Here is a 20,037-nt window from a genome sequence, read left to right on the forward strand (position 1 = left end):
AGTGGCACGCCCCTACTATAGCCATACATCCTGCGACAGATTGCACTTTAAACTGCATTGCCCCTCAAGGAAAATGGTAATGTTATAATGCACATAAACTACACGAGTCTATTTGGGGGGTGGGGAGGTGTTAAAGACACTACAGAAGAACTACAGCAATACTTCCCAATGTGACATGTGGCCTCAAGAATGCATTATCTGTAAGATTAAGAATTCATTTGAACTATTTTGTCACACTATTCAAATTACTTCTATCCTTGCTTTAAAATCATTTACAACTCATTCTGTGGCAGTGGGGAAATTACTTTTCTCTTGCCACCACTTTTTAACATTGGAGATTAAGGAAGTCTACCTTTGTTAGTTCATCTCCCTGGAAAGTAATGATAAAACATGGGTAAGACATGAATCAAGAATAAAAAAATTTAGGGGATGCCTGGATGGCTAAGCAGTTTGGTGTCTGCCTTCAGCCTAGGGTGTGATCCTGGTGACCTGGTATCAAGTCCTGCATCAGGCTCCCTGCATGGAGCCTGCTTCTCCCTTTGCCTGTGACTTTCATGAACAAATAAAATTTTTAAAAAATCATGAAGGTACTAGGAGGTATTTTGGAAAAACACAGATGTAGTCAGCTCCAAAGAATACTGCTGCCTGGTTTTGAAAAATAATTAACTTGAATCTTGAAATTTTTCTTTACATTTGGTAAGTGAAGCAATTAAGGGAAGTTTTAAGTATCCATTCAAAAGTGTTGGTATATAATTGTGACGCCTCCAATTTCAAATTGACCAAATATCTGAATAAAACTAGAAAACTTGTGTCTTGGGGGCACCTGGGTGGCTCAGTACGTTAGGTGTCTACCATCAGGTCAGGACATGATTCTGGAGTCCTGGCTGGAGCCTGCTTCTCACTGTCCCTGGCTTGTACTGTCAAATTTTAAAAACTTGAGCCTTAAAAAATCAACAGTAGAAAGAAAGGAACAGGTAAGAGGATGCCTGGGTAGCTCAGCGGTTGAACATCTGTCTTTGGCTCAGGGCATGATCCTGGAGTCCCAAGATTGAGTCCTACATCGGGCTCCCTGCATGGAGCCTGCTTCTCCCTCTGCCCACCTCTGTGTCTCTCTTGAATAAAATCTTTAAAAAGGAAAAAAAAAAAGCATGTAAAGAAATGAATACTAGAAGGTAATCATTCCATTAGGAGCAACACTGCCTACTCAAAAGGTTCAAGGTAGATGCAAAATCTTGAAGTAGAGTTCAGGATATGAATGGTGATAGCTCATTGCCCAAATACAATTAAGACTCAAATTCCTTAATTTGAGCAACAAATGCAGCTAAGTAAATTTCGGAAATCAGTTAAATGTTCAAACTTAAAAGGCTTTGTTTGGTATTTAAAAGGTGAAACATTTCTTCACAGAGATCCCTGAATAGACTTAAGAATACCCAGGTTTAAGGCCTAGGCAGCTTTGCTTTTGATAGCTTACCCTAATAAGTACAGGGCTAAGGTATGGTGAAATGGAGGAATGTACAGAGACAATTTGAGGGCAAGGTTCCCCAGACTCTGCACAGTAAGAATTTTCCCCAAGAAGCAAGTCTTGAATAACTACTAAAAGTCAAAGAAACTAATATTCTATTTTCAAGTTTCTATGACTTTAAAACATTTCAAAAATGAAGATTTCTTGTGGCCTTTTTAAGAGAATTTTATTTGAGTGGTTCTTACAAAGGTTGTTGCAATATGAAAGTCATTTTTGTTTGATAGAAATATCAAGCTGTCTTGTCAAACACACTGAAGTAACCCAAAAATATATTTCAGAGCTCACAGAGCTTAAAAAGAGCAAAGATTATATGCAACCAGACAAAACCTATTTCTGCATTTCCTATTTCTTGCTCAGACTGCTTTGCTTACCAGACTGCCACTAAACATCTTGAGGAAATGCAGGGATCATTTTGTTTGGAATCTTAGACACACCAGAACACATAATATTTACAAAGAAACTTTTACAGATACATTAATTGAAAAGATACCATCCAGAAATGTAATCTTGAAATCTTTTTCTTGCCAATTGATCACGAAGCAAGATGAGATTTTAATCAACAGCCCTTTAGCTGTCTTGAATTTCCATACACTAAATGTGTACTCCAGAAACCTCTGCTAAACCATTAGCCAAGTATCAACATTAGTGAAACGTGAAATGTCTAACTGCTGTGTAAAAAGTTAGGCTTCTGAAACATTAAAAACATAATTACATCCCTGTCTGCCTTTTTACATTAAGCACATTTGTTCCCCCCTAGAACTATTCCTATAGATCCTTAATGTAATTTTCTACATGTACATTTAAAAGGCAGAACAAGAGAACAGCTTTGTATACAGTGGGATTTGCTAGTTAGGGATAATGAGCACACTGCATTCCTGTTAACATTTTTATTTTTTCAAGGTAACAGGAATTGTATACAAATGACAGTAGACCCTTGCCTCTTTATTTTTATCTAAATAAAAGATAACTCAAGATGAATTCTCAAGAAAGAAAAAAAGCTATGTACATAAGGGACTATATCTTCCTTCATCGTCTACTTGGAACCAGTAGTTGTGTTGCTGTCATAGAATCAGGGAAGAGGTTGTGGTAAGTTGGAAGAGGTACATATGCTGCTGTTATCATTTTACCTGTTGAAAGAAACAGATAGGAAGGTTTAGTTATGTTCACTAAAATTACATCCTCCATAAAACGACTTAGAAAAACAGATGAAACTCACCAGCAAACCACCTGCCATGCAATGCATTGACAGCAGCAATGGCTGCTGCAATTGATGGGCACTTCACATACACGTTGCCCTGAAATACAACAACAAAAGTTAAGGGAAATATACAATTTTTACAAACTGTCTACAAAAACTCAAGAGCTCTATACCAAATACTTGTTTCATTAACTATTATGTATACCTCAATTTCAATCAAATCATTTTCTCCTTCCAAAACTTTTTCTATTCCTTTTTTGTCTATGGTTTCAAAGCAACTAAAACATCAATCAAGATGCCAGGTTTTCATGGAAAGCTTTTAACACTAACCAGCAACACTGCTACAGCATGGCATGATTTTATCTTCACTTATTAAAGGAGTGTCCTTATTTTGGAGGATGTATATTTAGTATGTTAAAATTTCTTTCAGAATTAAAAAACAAAAACTTCCTAGGATAGTAGTAATATGCCCCAAGTATGCACGAGGGCTAAGTCATAAAAGATTAGTAACATACTGTCACAACACCTGAGGTGAGGTGGGTAAAGGGCAGATTAAACTTCTTTTGCTCCAGGGAAAAAAAATAAAATACCTGAGCAGAATTTTTGTCAACATAAATATGAATAACTCCTCCATGTTTATTACATTCTTCAATCACATCATCCTTAATCTCTGTATCCCATCCAACTTCTTCTTCTCTGTAAAAAGTATTAAGCTTTATTAGATACCATTGAAACTTATAAAATGTTATATATATTCTCACTATATAAATATTTTAAATATGAATTATTTTACTTAATTAAAAAATCATTGACATTAGCAGGGTAGGACACTGAAGGAAATCAAAAGCAAGATATAAGGCACTATTTCCAAGAAAGTTTATGAATTTTTAATTGACCAATTGAGCCATCCAGGCACCCCAGCTTATTAATTTCTTTAATATTTAAAGTATTTATTCATATATATCAAATCATATGTATACCAACAGTTCATCATTTCACAGCCGAAGCTAAAATAAAAAGTGCACAAGAATCCAAGGCTCCCTATGGTAAACCATGTATTAATATAAACAATGCAAACAGCATGTTACAAACCACTGTAGAAAACATCACTGTATAAGACAATGTTTCAGATCATATATAATTCATCAAATCAACTGAACAGGTTATCTACATTTTCCTTGGAATGTATTATAAATATAATTGATTAAACCAACCAGAAGAGTTCGGAAAGATAAATGGCATTCTAATCATTGTGCCTAGGTATCAGGAAAGAAATTCCTGATTCCTGACTTCCATTAATCTAAGAAGTAAATTTTAGAAGATGCTCTATTCCTACAGAAGATTAAAATAACATTAAAATTTCAAAGCCAACAAGTGGTAGACGATAAAACTGACAATAGAAATAAACACAAATACACATATGAACAAACAAAACAAAAAGAAATAGACCCATAGAGAACAATATGGTGACTGCCAGAGAGGAGGGTGTAGGGATGGATAAATGGGCGAAGGGGAGTGGGAAGTAACACAGGCTACTAGTACAGAAATAGTAAATCAACAGGATGAAAAGTACAGGATAGGGAATATAGTCAATGGTTCATAATAGCCTTGTATGGTGATAGATAGGAACTACAACTATAGTGAGCATAGAATAAGGTATAGTTGGAAGAACTGTTAAGAGCCAGAAATTAATATAACACAATGTGTGTAAACTACAAGTAATACTGATACAAAACTTCTTAGATATCGTTGGAAAACAAAATCTGTCTACCCTTTACTTCAAATCTCACAACATACCAAAAGGAATTAGCAATAATAAAGTTATCATTAAATACCCTAAAATGATCAAAACTTATTTGAAGTGTGAAATATATTGAAGTATACTAAATGTTAACTTAGAAAAGCTGAATATTAATATTTTCATAGTAGTTGAAACCATTAAATCACATGGGTTTCAATGGACAAGTCCATTTATACTTATATTTTTCTCAAATAAAAAAACACTATAGTACTATAAATGTACTTTACATTATTTTTTTTTAAAGATTTTATTTATTTATTCATGAGAGAAAGAGAGAGAGACAGCAGAGGGAGAAGCAGGCTCCATGCAGGGAGCCCAACATGGGATTCGATCCTGGGTCTCCAGGATCACGCCCTGGGCTGAAGGGGGTGCTAAACCACTGAGCCACCCGGGCTGCCCTGTACTTTACATTATTGTATGAATATGCTACGTAAGACATGTAAAACTTACAAGATTGTGTTTATCGACTGTTTATGCTATTTATGAGGCTTTCGATCAACAATAGGCTCTTAACAGTTAAGATTTCAGGGGAGTCAAAATTTACAATACGGAGTTTTGACTGTGCAGGCATGGGTCTGCCCACCTAATCTCCACATTGTTTAAGTGCCAATGGTATATACCATTTTCAACTTGACCAAAGTCTATTACTTACGTTTGAGGGTTAAACATGTTAGAAAGTTGGAAACACTGTGTTGCAAGAGGCTGAACAGAGGCAGCTGCAGCTAAAGCTGAAGCTAAAAAAAAAAAAAAAAAAGAGAGAGAGAGAAATTAGTTTCATGGAAAATGCATCAGACTAGCCCTGTTGAGTAAAACAAAATAAAAAACCCCCACTAAACCCTATCTGTGAAACTAGGATGATCGGTCACTTCCCTAATTTACCTTATTTACTAATGCTATCAAAGTGTGTAACCAACTTGAGTTTCCAGTAAACTGAAGCAACCTAACATTTGAAACAGCTTTTCTTGAATGAGTTGGAATCTGTAGTTTTAGACGGGAAATTAAACTTCAGGTGTAATCAAAACTCATTCAATTAGACAAATATCAATACAAATCAATCCAGAAAGGCAAAGGATAAAATAAAAGATTGATTTAACTGCTCAAGTTTATACACAAGAAGCAGGGGATGATCAAAATATAATCCTTTTAGGTTTCTTCCCATGAATACAGTTAAACATTTTCTTTAAAATAAACATTATAAAAGGGTTGTTTAACAAACAAGATGCAGATAATCATCAAACCATTTAAAATTTAATATGCCAGGAATATAAACCCTCTTACAAAATCAAATGAATTTTTTAAATGACTAAGTCTGTCTTGGCACAAAACAAAAATAGCATAAATCTATAATATTCACTATGAAAATTAAAAACTACTGGACACTAATATCCAGAAGGAATATTTAAAACCCATACTGGTTTTCAATTTGAAGTGAGAGCACTGTCCAAGACAGCTGCACCATTGCTTTTTATGTGATTCACAAAACATTACCAGTAGCTGTTACAGAACTCACCGTAATCACTATATTTGACCAAATTTCATTCCAATATATAACAAACAAAGCTAAGGATAAAACAGCGCATTAGAAATTATGGTAATTAAAATGAACAATCACCTGAGGAAATATCAGAAATTATTTTACTGAGTAAAAATTAGGGCTATGCATGAAATATGTCATAAAAATGATGATTTGTTAGAATTACTAGTGCTTTTGGCTGCTCCTTTATTACTTCAAATAAACATTTTTTCATGAAGCTTATATTAAAATAAAAATGCCAAAAAAGGGTAACATCATATTTTATTCAGAAAAGCGAAAGATGTAACCATGTTTATCTTACAATAAATGTAAAAATGAGGCCCCACTGTGTACACTATCATAAACGATGGACATTTTTTTGGAAATAAATCCTAGGTCATTACAAAACAATTGGAGAGTACTTTATTTTCACAAATGAACTATATTAGGACTAAAAAAAAGATAAAAGTTTTAGAAAGTATGTGATAGGAAGGTTCCAGCTCAAACTAAATGAATGCAAAGCACAATGAATTCAGCATAAAAACAACTAATAGAAAAAAATCTATTAGTTCAACTTTTATAAATCTGTTGAGGAAAAGCAGGATGAGTACTTGTCTCACTTGCTGGAAAAAAATAAAATATATATTTAATCCCTTTTTTAAAAAAGAGATTTTATTTATTCATGAAAGACACAGAAGTAGACACACTGGTAGAGGGAAAAACAGGTTCACCGTAGAGAGCCTGATGTGGGACTTGATCCCAAGATTCTGGGATCACAACCTGAGCCAAAGGCAGATGGTCAACCACTGAGCGACCCAGTGCCCCTACATTTAATTCCTATGAAGGAACATGGTAGACCTTTTCATATAGAATCATTCTCCTAAATAACCTTTAAGGACAACGCATGAAAGATGGATACTGAATTAATAGCAAAGTGATCAGAACAAATGGCAGAGATTTGGCAATAAAAAAACAAGAGAAAATAGCCTACTTTAGATACATTTTCAGTCTCTTTGAAATATGCATGCAATTTAGTTCTGTATAATTGCCACATGCTTGGTACTATTGATACAAATCATGAATTTAGAGTCCTTAACCTTGTAAGTTCAGACTCCTGAAAGATTTGTATACTAAAACAACAAATTCCATTTTGACTTAATACAAGGCTAAAAATAATTCTAAGCATACTAAAGCCAAATTTAAAAAGATGCACATGCACATTTTCATTTTCTTTAATCCATGGAATTGTAATGATTTGGATTAGGCTGACTGAAATTACACATTAGGTTAACTATGTATTTACCATATTATGCCATTCTCCAAAAACCAAAAATACAGAATGTACTAAGTGATATAATTAAAAAACAACTATGTGTTGCTAAATTGACATCTACTTCAAAGACAAATAAAAAGCTCAACTCACCTTCAGTCTGTTGAGAAAGTCTTGTTTGCAAATCTATAACAAAAGAGAATTCTACAGCTCAGTGCAGGAACAATGAAGAGCCTCAACTAACAGGGTAAATGTCAGGAAAGCATTAATAAAAGAGGACTACATAGCAGGGTTCATCAAAATAAACTTATAGTAAAACCTGGCAGCCAAACCTCCTTCCCCATTCCTCATTGACAAGGCTTTGGGGCCTTTTTCTTTCCTCCTATCCTAGGAAACTTAACTTATGCCTGTCTTCCTACTCCTAGTTACTCTTCCACATCTCCAATGGATTCCTCTATACTACTCTTCACATGGGAATAATGGGAAATGGGGAAAGGGAAGCACACCGGTCAGAAAATCCATGAAAACCCTGATCTTGAGAATTCAATTCCAAGTACTTGGGCTATTCAACTCTGGCCGAGAAGATAATAGTTTAATAAGGTATGGTTTCTTGGCATAGTTTGGAAATTTAATGAAGTAGGAGTAAATTTTAACCAAGTTTACTATTATCTATATAATACTAGAAAAATTTAACACAACTATTAAAAATAAATAAAATGGGGATTTTTCCCAGTATATTTCCCCATATAATCATTAAATTCTCCACTAGAAGGTAAGTTAACAGAAAGCTGCTTGGCAGTGAAAGCAGCAAGGCTAAATAAATACCACTGTGCTATCTTTAAGTTTACAAGCTATAAAAATACAATTAAAAATTGTTTAGATCGGGATCCCTGGGTGGCGCAGCGGTTTAGCACCTGCCTTTGGCCCAGGGCGCGATCCTGGAGACCCGGGATCGAGTCCCACGTCAGGCTCCCGGTGCATGGAGCCTGCTTCTCCCTCTGCCTATGTCTCTGCCTCTCTCTCTCTCTGTGTGACTATCATAAATAAATGAAAAAAAAAAAAATTGTTTAGATCCAGTAACCTAATTTTCATTAACACGTGTTTCCAGTGCAACAGTTTATCATCGTCAAGGTTTCTTAATTAGGCAAAAATGGCACCTGGCATGCTCAGTGAGTGGACTGAGACAGTCAATGTGGGTTGTGAGTTCAAGCTCCTCGTTGGATTGTAGAGATTACTTAAAAAATGGGGGGAGGGTGGCAAAAAGGAAAAGGGATCAGTACCCCAAATTATGCTGGGGTACAAAAATACCTGTGTCCTAGGGGCTCAAAACTGCTATCTGGGAGTTGAAGAGACATAATTAGTATATACTAAAGGAATGTGAAGATATATCCATAGAGACACTGTCAATAAACTAAATGATAACACAATTTGTCTATTCTTTCCCTACAATAAGGAAAAAGGTATAAGATACCAAAAATCCATCCTATGGGATGCCTGGCTGCCTCAATCGGAAGAACATGACACTCTTGATCTCAGGGTCTGGAGTTCAAGCCCCACGTTGGATGTAGAGATTAGTTAAATAAATAAAAGCTAAAAAAAACCCATAATCCATGCTATTTCAAGTATATGTAAATCCCCTATCAAGACTTAAAAAGTGACTTTACAGGTCATTTGTGAGAAGTTAGGAAAGAAAGCATGGGTTTCATAAAGATAAGGATTCTATCTTAGAAACCACTTGTTAACCTTCTAAAATAAATTAGTGGATAGAGTGATGACTTACCCTTGGTTTTAAAAAAAACAGCCTTAAAGAACTTAGGAGTAAGGGTTTTGGACACATTAACATTCTTTATAGCATTTCAAAAAAAAATTGTGTGAGGATTTAATGTTAACTATCTGGAAAAAAATACTGAGTTATTTAGAAATATTTACCTAAAAATCGAGCCATTATTAATTTGGTTGCAAAAGCAATCTACGGGAAGGGTTAGAAGACAGAATCAAACTTTATAATCATCTCAAGAAACATAAATAAGGGTGAATATAACAATATCGGTAACTAGCTATTTATAACCAATTTGAGTTTTATTTGATCACGGTCAGCCCACCTTAAATATAAACCGCACAATAAGTGTGCCCAAGAAGGTGAGCCATACATCATGAATCCAGAAATATTAGTTGAGAATACTAACTTTCAAAAATCTTCAATTAGGTGAGGATATTGTTTATGAAGAACATCAAATCAACATATAGGATACCACACCCAGGATATAACTAAGACTGTTTAGAAATGAATCCTATGTTACTACATCAAATCTCTAAAAACAGCAAATAACTCAGAGCCTCTAAGTGAAATACCTAGAATATGGTAAACAAGTATTTTCTAAATTACTGAAAAAATGATCTGAACAATGGGAAGCAATAGGAAGATTTAGTTTTCAGATTAAATTGTAATTTTAAAACCACAGACTGGGTTACATTTCTGGAAGGGATGGGTTCCTTTAATGGCTTTGATGATAGTAAGCAGCATTCTATGGCTATTTGCTCACTCAAGAAAGTAGGTGTATAATATTATTTACACAGTCAAAATTTAGGGATACTGGGGGGAGTTATCCCGTGACTCAAGACACAGAAATCCATTAATGGTTAGGACTTTTTCCCCATAAAGATAAACGGGCATGGTTTTATCAGAAAAAAAATTTAAAGATATATTTATTTAGAGAGAGCAAGCGAAAGAGCACACGCACATGCATATGAGTGGGGGGGGGGGGGTGGGCAGAGGGATTATCAAAGAGACTCCATGCCCAGTGTGGAGCCAGACCACCTGGGGCTGGATCTCATGACCCTGAGATCATAACCTGAGCTGAAATCAAGAGATGGAGGCTTAACCTACTGAGCTACCCAGGTACCCCAGTTTTCTCAGAAACTTTATAAATACCTATCAGATTTCAAAATAAATAATAGAATCTGACAGAAGAAACACAAAAGGCAGATTTTCTAAAGTTAGTCACAAACTTGTGGATGTCCACTAAAAGGAAAACACTGAAAAGTCCCTTATCTCTAATGAAATATGACGTGAAAGTAAAAAAGGATCCTCTCCCTTTCATTAATGAGTTTTTGATTTAAAAGGAAATCACGACTCAACCACATGAACATTTATATATGTTTCAGTGTAGCACTATGGTCTTAAAACTTACATATTTTTAGTTTAAGTCTCATTTTGTTGATAAAATCAATGGACTGATTAAAAATACAAAGTGCCATACTTCTTCAGATTTATATTTCCTGTCTTCCAAAGTCCAAATGCAAATGGTTCTTCTTAGATGTTATAAAAGCAAGGTCTTCAATATTTTAAAATTAATGCTATCCTAGGCTCATAGATTTGGGTTAGTGTCAAGGTTTATAAAAGCAAATCTGAGGTACTTAAGTCATAATGAAAAAAAAAAAAAGGTTCATAAACTGAGCCCCCCTTGTTACACAACTGTACTCTATTTTCCTGCCCTCTTTAGGAGGGCCCATTACCCTAACTAAAAAACTCAAAATAGCATGTACTATTTAGAGGAAAGCAGTTTTCTCTACATTCTCGATAGTGTTAAGTATTTTACATAAAACTGGACTTAAAGGCCCCTGATAGTTTTCTGAACTCAAACATCACAACAAAACATTTTTTGAAATTAATATAAACTTGTTCGGGTTTTAAAAGTGATGTACTTAAAAAGGTCTAATTTAGGCAATTCAAACTAAAAATTGGTATGTAGGGTTCAAAAAAAATGCCCTGACAGCCTATTATGAGTGAATAATTCTATTTACGAGCTAAGAAGTACTTGATGAATTGAATTCTCAGTAAGTCCTTTTAAATGCAAAAATTTGGCAAATTTTCGAATTAGTGAAAAAACAATGATTTCAAATTAGAAAAGATTCAATTCCTACCTGCCACAGCACCAAATGCCAAAGAGCCACTCATTTGTAGAGCCTGCTGTGCTGCTGGTGGAATCTGCAAACCTGTACCTGTGTAAAAAAAAACAGATCTTGTAACTTGTATTATGTCAAGGGCAGAAAAACTAAGTTTTCTGGGTCCTTACTACCACACCAAAGTCACTTCACTAAAAGTATTTACAAGCAGAACATAGTATAATAGTGGCAACTAAGTTTCTCAAGTTTAAGAATGGAATTATTATGATAAAGCAAAAGGAATCTTATAATGTATGCTGTGGCACTCAAAAGGCATAAATTAGATTCCATTAGAACTTTAAAGCAAGTAATTCCATATAAAGGTGCATAAACCACATAAGGCGGTCAACTCCAAAAATAGAAAAACACCCTTTTCATTTATTAGTTTATGTAAATGGGCTACCTTTCTCATTACCATATCCACAATAAATCATTCACAACACTAAGAAAAACTTACCTTCTGCAAGCCTTGCCATTAATTGGAGACGACCAGTTGTTCCCAAATCAATTCCAGTCCTTTCCAGTTCATCACTGTCCAAAAATGAGCTAGCACTGGAAGCATCTGTACGTTCAGTAACATGACCAACTTTCATTGGTCTTCCTGCTAACTCAAATCCATTAAGTTGTTCCAAAGCCTTCTTGGCACATTCTGAATCGGAAAACTGTATAATTGAATGAGGGGTAAAAGTAAAAAGTCCCATATATTAAATCACATATATATGTAAGGTAAAGCAATTCTTACTTATTTGGTCTAGTATATTCATCAATAATTACACAATTGGATGCAAAGTAAAGTAGACATTATTCTAGCTTTTAAGTAATATAAGCTATATTATCAGATCACAAAAGCTGATTCAAATCAGCTTAGCTATGTGAGGATTTAAAAAGCAAGATATGACCAAGTAATGCCTATCTTCAGAAATAATCTTAGTAACAGAATGTGTAATTTTCCAAAAATAAAAATGCATCTTCTTAAATGTCCTGGGATAAACTAAAATGGTGTTTTCCTTCCATAAACAAACAACTATTTGGGAGCATGTGGGTGGCTCAGTTAAGCATCTGCCTTCACTCACGTCAGGACCTCAGGGTCCTGGGAGGGAACCCCAAGTCAGGCTCTCAGTTCAGCAAGGAGCCTGCTTCTCCCTTTCCCTGGCACTCTCCTGGTCATGACCTCAGTCCTGGAGGGAGCCCCAAGTCAGGCTCTCAGCTCAGCAAGTAGCCTGCTTCTTCCTTTCCCTGGCAGTCCCCTGCCTGTGCTGACAGAAGGAAGGAGAAAGAACAAACGAACTATTTAGAAAAATTAAAAGTTCACTCAGGTACTACTTTTCATACAACATTCCGGGTCATCTTACTACCAATAAAATCATAAAAATGTTTTTTCCTACGATGCCAGGGTGGGTCAGTGGTTGAACATCTACCTTCAGCTCAGAAGGTGATCCCTGAGTAACTCAGGTGCCCAAACCGTGAAAATTCTTAATATTCAGGATGCAAACAGAAATTTAGTTGCACACTCTTATTTTCATTTAACGAAAACAAAAATATATCCCTAGCAATTCCATAGCTTAGTATTTTTCATCAATGTGTTTAAAAACATTTTATTTGGGAAGGAAAAATAACAGATCCTTACAAAAAAATTAACCAACAAACAGCACAATGTAAATGTGCATAATCTAGCATTACACAGATTACTAAATAGTAGTAAATAGTTTGCATAGTTGATGTTAAAAACATTTTTAATGGGATGCCTGCGTGGCTCAGCGGTTGAGCATCTGCCTTGAGCTCAGGACATGATCCCATGTCTGGGGATCAAGTCTCACATAGGGCTCTCTGCAAGGAGCCCGCTTATCCCTCTGCCTGTGTCTCTCATGAATAAATAAATGAAAACAAATAAAACTTCCTCTATCACTAAAGAAGATTTTTTTTTTTGAATGGGGGGGAGAGAGAGAATCTGAAGTAGGCTCGACACTGTGTAGATCCAGATGCAAGTCTCGATCTTAACAACCCTGAAATCATGACCTGAGCTGAAATTGAGTCAGATGCCTAACCTGAGTCACCCAGGCGCCCCAAATTTTATTAAAATTTAGATAGAACACACACACACACAATTTAAATATAACACAATTATAAGTCCTTGATTAGAACTAGGACCTAAAAAAAAACAAACAAAAAACTGGGACCTATATAACTTTTTTCTATGACAGCAGCTAAAATGACAATCCGCATTTACAGCATCAATAACAATTTTCAGAACCTTCCAAAGTTCTAACACCGAACATTTGAAAAATTGCTATTATGTAATTGAATTCCATCTGTAAATAAAACATAAGAGAGTTTACTTTAAAAGGGGCACTTAAATTTGCAATTATTCCCGCTGCCACCTAATACTCTCTTCAATCAATGGGCTGCAATGGCCAATCACAAACTTTTTTTTTTAGATTTTATTTATCTAAATGAGAAAACATGCATGATGAGTACGGAGAGGGGCAACAGGAGAGGGAGAATCTTAAGCGGACTCCATGCCCAGTGTAGAGCCCAAGGCAGGGCTGGATCTCAGGACCCAGAAATCATGATCTGAGGTGAAATTAATAGTCAGATGTTTACCCAACTGAGCCATCCAGGTGCACCACACCAACACACACTTTTAATAACATATAAAAATATTACAAACTAAAGAACTCATAATGGGGTCATAAACTTCAATTACATGAAGACTTAGCTATGCAAATGGCCTATAAACAAGATAACAGAAAACTGGCGAAACGGCAACATTTGGTAAACACGGCTACAATTATTCTAAACCATTTAAAAATATTAACCATGCACCCTTCCCCATTATGAACAACGAATAAAGTTTTACTGTGGTACTTTGATCTAAAACCTTAAAGTTGGGATCCCTGGGTGGCGCAGCGGTTTGGCGCCTGCCTTTGGCCCAGGGCGCGATCCTAGAGACCCGGGATCGAATCCCACATCGGGCTCCCGGTGCATGGAGCCTGCTTCTCCCTCTGCCTATGTCTCTGCCTCTCTCTCTCTCTGTGTGTGACTATCATAAATAAATAAAAATTAAAAAAAAAAATTTAAAACCTTAAAGTTAGGGACGCCTGGGTGGCTTATCAGTTGAGCGTCTGTCTGCCTTTGGTTGAGGGCATGATCCCCGAGTCCCAGGATTGAGTCCCAGCATTGGACTTCCTGCATGGAGCCCACTTCTCCCTCTCCCTCTGCCTATGTCTCTCATGAATAAATAGTTAAAATTAAATAAACAAAACCTTAAAGACAATCATTTACGTCATAGTATTAATGATAATTGCTTACCGTAATAAATCCATATCCCTTAGATCGACCTGTTTCACTATCCATCATGAGTTGGATACTTTCAATCTAAAAATAAAAACAATTGTAAGTGCAAAGATGGAAACAAAAGCATTTTATTCTTTGAAACATGGTTTAAAGTATCTTCCCCCAAAAAACAAAAACAGACCATCAAAAACCCTCATTTCCAAAAAACCTCTGAAAGCCTAGACACTACCCAAACAAGAAGCTATGCACTGTGGAGCATGGAAAAAAAAAGTACAATCTTAGTCTTTTGCCTCAAAAACAAACCACTAAAATTCCAGATGTCCTTTGTAAACTAAAATCAGGTGTAAGAAATAAAATTGTTTCCTTTCCATTATATTAAAAATACGAAACATTAATTCTAATTAATACTAGACACATTAAATTATCCAAGATGTTGGATTAATTAAGCAGGGGTGTCTGGGTGGCTATGTCAGGAAAGCATGGCGACTTTTGGTCTCAGGGTTGTGGATTCAAGCTCCATAGTGGGTGTACAGATGACTTTTAAAAGTCTTAAAAAATAGGGGTGCCTGGGTGGCAGTCAGTTATGTCTAACTCTTAGTTTTAGCTTAGCTCATTATCTCAGGGTTGATGTATCAAGCCCTGCCTCAGGCTCCACGCTCAGTCTTGAGACAGTCTCTCCTCTGCCTTTCCCCACTACCCCACCCACCCTTCTCTTTCAAATATATGAATAAATCTTTAAAAAATCTTAATAAAATCAACACTGAATGTAGTTGATCGCTGCACAACTGTCAACACATTAAAAGGCAATCAACTGTGAACTATATGACTTGGGTACATCACAGTACCTCAATAAAGCTGTTCATTCATAGCATGAAAAAATACAGTAGTCATATACTACAGTTCTTCATGTTGTATTAATTTCAGGAATACATTAATTTTGTGACTATTATTTACTATGCAATTATACTTGGATCAAGAACCGATTAAGGATAATTGGAGATACTGGGACTTACTCTCCCAAAAGGCTCAAAGATCCCCCGAAGCATATCTTCAGTTATGTTAAAGTGTAATGAGCCCACATAAAGCCTCATAGGTCCAGCACTTCCCTTTTGTAGATTGTTTGCCATTGCTGCAGCTCTGTTTTTTTCTGCCTATAAGTTGGATGACAAAATGGACATCACACACTAATCCAAAACATTTTAATCATAGTAAATCTCATTCCCGTTTGCTTAATGACAAGCGATGCGAAAAGTGATGAAACCACACTCTTTAGTAAGTCATACACAAAAAAGCTTTTGTATGGTTCCACTTATATGTGACCGTGATTAATGGCACCGAATTAAGAATATGGTTCAAATGCCATTTTCTAACCATAAACCTCAATATTTTACTTAATATAAGATACATATTTTGCAGCAACTTTTAAGTTTTAGGAGCATATACAAGTCATATATTAAACAATCATATTACCTCATTTCTTACATAAAATGAAATCAATACTAAAAGTACACTATGCCGTCTTAAAATGAAATCAATACTAAAAGTACACTATGCCGTCTAAATGAGATGCATCCTGATATCAGATCATGGTAAATGTGGAAAGTAATACTGTTTTTTTTGGAATTCATAAATTATTCGATATTCATTAAAATTAACACCTCAAAATCACTGTTACTCAAAGTACAATACACCAATTGCTGCTGCCATAAGGCTTTTTTTATGTCAATATAAAATCAAATCAAAGCTTTCAGTTTAGCTGTCATCTTTTCCATTGGAAGTCTTTCTCAAAGATAGTATTTATCAATTCATATTTTACTACAAGCTCCTCTTCTTGTTAACAAACTGAAACATTTTGAGCAGTATATATCCAAAGGTGGTGGGCAGCCCAGGTGGCTCAGAGGTTTAGCTCCGCCTTCCACCCACAGTGTGATCCTGGAGGCCTGGGATGGAATCCCATGTCAGGCTCCCTGCATGGAGCCTGCTTCTCCCTTCCACCTGTGTTTGTGCCCCCCATGAAAAAATAAAATCTTTTTTTAAAAAAGTGTTAAAATTAAATTAATCATAAATTCATTTAATTTGAGGATCCTCAGCCTTTTTCAGGCTAATCTACACACCATTAAGTTTGTCCTCCATTACAGGAAGTGAATCAAGGAACTAATCTTTCCCATTTCCTAACAATTACTTTCCTACTGTGTATACACATTCAAGTGAAAAACACCCAATATTTAGAACTTAACTTTATAAAATCATTTAAGTTTGATAAATAACCAGTTTAGAAGTTACACAGTATCAATCAACAGACTATTTCATCTTGGATTGCAAGAATATTTAAATCCTATATTCTTGGGCAGCCAGGGTGGCTCAGCGGTTTAGCGCCGCCTTCAGCCCAGAATGTGATTGTGGAGTCCCACCCACATCAGGCTCCCTGCATGGAGCCTGCTTCTCCCTCTGCCTAGGTCTCTGCCTCTCTCTCTGTTTCTCTCATGAATAAATAAAATCTTTTAATACATACATAAATAAATCTTATATTCTCCATTAAAAAAAAGACCCTGAGCTATCAAGCATGACAGGTATCAATAACTGTCTTAATAAAAATAGGTATTGACAAAGAATCCTAAAAATACTTTCATATCATAGAAAGATACATTCCAATTTTTCCACATTTAAATAAACATTAGTAACACTAATTTCATTTCAAAGGCAATACTGGATTACTATGAAGTACCAGCAAAGAGGAACTAAACAAAACATTCTCAAAATCAGTTCAAAACATCTTACCTTCAAGAAATGCTAAACAGGATAGCTATTCGAACTAATTATAACATTTTATAGGGCAGCCCGGGTGGCTCAGCGGTTTAGCGCCGCCTTAGGCCCAGGGCATGATCCTGGAGACCCAGGATCGAGTCCCATGTCAGGCTCCCTGCATGGAGCCTGCTTCTCCCTCTGCCTGTGTCTCTGACACTCTCTCTCAAGAATAAATAAATAAAATCTTAAAAAAAAATTTATAAAATCTTATACTACTGTGTATTATAAAATAGTGAAGACATTTGTAATTAAACATTGATTAAAACGTCAAAAATAACTCTATTTTAAAGGGTAAACAAATTCTTAAATGCTTCTATCCCCATCCAATAAATCATCACAAATCATTAAAATTCTAGACCAAGTTTTTAGGTATTTTTCATGAAACAGATTTACAACTTGTATTAGAACAGGGGGATCCCTGGGTGGCTCAGCAGTTTAGCACCTGCCTTCAGCCCAGGGCATGATCCTGGAGTCCTGGGATCCAGTCCCGCATCAGGCTCCCTGCATGGAGCCTGCTTCTCCCTCTGCCTGTGTCTCTGCGCCTCTGTGTGTGTGTCTTTCATGAGTGAATAAATAAAATCTTAAAAAAAAAAAAAAATATATATATATATATATATATAAGATGCTGTTAAGAATATATGGTATCGAAATAAAGATAAAATTAATAATAAAAAAAAGCTGTTCTAAGAAGATCTAAATGAAGGTAGTAATGATTACATACTAAAGTACTACGGTGTAATACTAAGCAACAGCAGGCTTCTTAGACTATCACACTAATCAAATTCCTAAAAAAGGAAAAAAATTACCTGTGATGCTTGTACTATGATTGGCACACCTAAAACACGTTGGCCAGTTAATCCTATTGCTAGAGGCACTGAGCTAACATCCACAAACTCCACATATGCAATTCCTTTGGAACGTCTTGAATTTCGATCAGAAATCATTCTCACATCTCGAACCTAAAAAGAAAACACACACTTAACAAGATTCTCCTTATGCAACATCTACTGTAAAACCAATTAAAAAAAATTTTTTTTAACTGACACCGTGGTTTTATTTATGTTATGCCTATGCCCAACATGGGCCGGGAACTCACAACCCTGAGATTAAGAGTCTCATGTTCTTTGGACTGAAGCAGCCAGGTGCCCATGTTTTAAGTAACCTGTCAGTCCCCTTCTACTTTTGATGAATGTGTGATAATAAGTTATTAATTCCAACATTATTATAACTTCTGAGTCAAAATAGAAATGTCACCCAAAAGCTTCCCTAACTGAATTTTACTGTATCAAAAGACTTAGTGTTTAAATGTTCTCTAATTTGGGAAGCTGGCTAAGCAGTTGAGTGTCATAAATGTTCACCAATTCTCATTTGCTCTATCTCCCTGAACAGACTAAAACCTTACCTTGCCTACTGTAGAGAAAAACTCTTCCAAATCCCTTGGCCGAATTCTTGCTGCCAGCTGCATGCAAAAAACTGTCCTTGCATCTCTTTCCTCAGGAGTTAGATTATCAATAGGTTCCCTAACAGGAATAAATATTAAAATATTTTATAAATTGTTTTCTTAAAATAACTTCATAATATTCATTTTCAATAAACAGAATAAACTTTACCAGAAGTAGTTTGTCACTATTCCCACTACTTCACTTAAGATTTTTTTTTTTCACTTAAGATTTATATAAAATGTTCATAAAATTATTTGGTGACTCAATTCCCTCAACAAGATCATAGTTGCAAATGCTTCTTCTACTAATATCTTACATGGTGTCAGGACAAAAGTCCATTGGCATTTCAATCTTGTAAATGGTAATTTCTGCAGAATAATAAAAGACCAATCAGAAGCCTGAGAGTTTAAAAATAATCACTAAAAAGAACCACTGACTAGCTACAATGTCAAAATGTTCCAAAATTAGTAGAAAGGATGATTTTCTGAAGCAAAATCTAAAATCATGATGTGATTTTAATTTGACAATCACAAATGACAAACCTGAGATGAGAGAACTATTTTGATTTTTCCCTCTGAACTTTTAGTTAACAATTTTAGATATATGGAATAGTGACCTGGTCATTTACTCAGTCTTATAAGACTACAAATTTAGTATCCAAAAAGCAATGTTTCTTTTTTTTTTTTTTTTTTCCAAAAAGCAATGTTTCTTGATGGTTATAAAACACAAAAATACCCATACGCAAAACAAAAATTAAAAGTATTATCTACACAAATACCAGTAGTGGGATTCAATTTATTCATTTTTACAAAGAATCTTGAAGATTGAGGGCACTTCTGATTGTATATAGGTAACTCAAGTGCCCAAGTAAAGAGCACATGAGATATAACTTAATTTCATGAATTTCAAGGAAAAAATATTAGTTTCTATTAACATTATTTATTATAGAGCATCATTAAGGTTAAGTTTGTAAGTAAATCCTTAACATAAAAGCATAATACATTCTGGACATTTTCAGAAGTTACTTTTAGAATATTCCACCTACAAAATTATGACATTTCCTTCATGAATCAGGTTATTTTAAGCAGGTAATTTTAAACTATAAAACAGTTACAAAGCAAAGACCACAACCAGAAAATGAGAATGGAGCATTTTCTTTTAAGTGTTAAATTAAATATTAAGAGTAAAAAAGCTCAATGTTACAAAAAGGAGCCTTTAAAATCATTAGTTTTCATCAAATCCTAGAA

The 20,037-nt window shown here is 35.2% G+C and overlaps 1 protein-coding gene across 8 annotated transcripts in view; it reads right to left on the bottom strand.

Annotated features, from left to right (window-relative positions):
• Window positions 1-1,667: 1,667 nt before the first annotated feature.
• RBM39 (RNA binding motif protein 39) overlaps window positions 1,668-20,037 on the bottom strand; it is a 29,223-nt gene continuing 10,853 nt past the window's right edge. For 6 of the 8 annotated variants that reach the window (XM_038572155.1, XM_038572152.1, XM_038572157.1 and 3 more), the window contains 11 exons: window positions 18,751-18,868; window positions 18,155-18,307; window positions 15,557-15,694; window positions 14,559-14,624; window positions 11,707-11,911; window positions 11,229-11,306; window positions 7,458-7,508; window positions 5,174-5,255; window positions 3,311-3,416; window positions 2,739-2,817; window positions 1,668-2,649 (listed from right to left, as the gene is read on the bottom strand). In XM_038572155.1, the coding sequence (XP_038428083.1) occupies window positions 2,549-2,649; window positions 2,739-2,817; window positions 3,311-3,416; window positions 5,174-5,255; window positions 7,458-7,508; window positions 11,229-11,306; window positions 11,707-11,911; window positions 14,559-14,624; window positions 15,557-15,694; window positions 18,155-18,307; window positions 18,751-18,868 (1,177 nt within the window). In that variant the 3' untranslated portion in view covers window positions 1,668-2,548. The remainder of the gene's footprint in view (window positions 2,650-2,738; window positions 2,818-3,310; window positions 3,417-5,173; window positions 5,256-7,457; window positions 7,509-11,228; window positions 11,307-11,706; window positions 11,912-14,558; window positions 14,625-15,556; window positions 15,695-18,154; window positions 18,308-18,750; window positions 18,869-20,037) is intronic. The other 2 variants (XM_038572156.1, XM_038572154.1) reach the window with 1 other exon arrangement.

Source organism: Canis lupus, chromosome 24 (genome assembly GCF_011100685.1).
Source record: "Canis lupus familiaris isolate Mischka breed German Shepherd chromosome 24, alternate assembly UU_Cfam_GSD_1.0, whole genome shotgun sequence".
Taxonomy (NCBI): domain Eukaryota; kingdom Metazoa; phylum Chordata; class Mammalia; order Carnivora; family Canidae; genus Canis; species Canis lupus.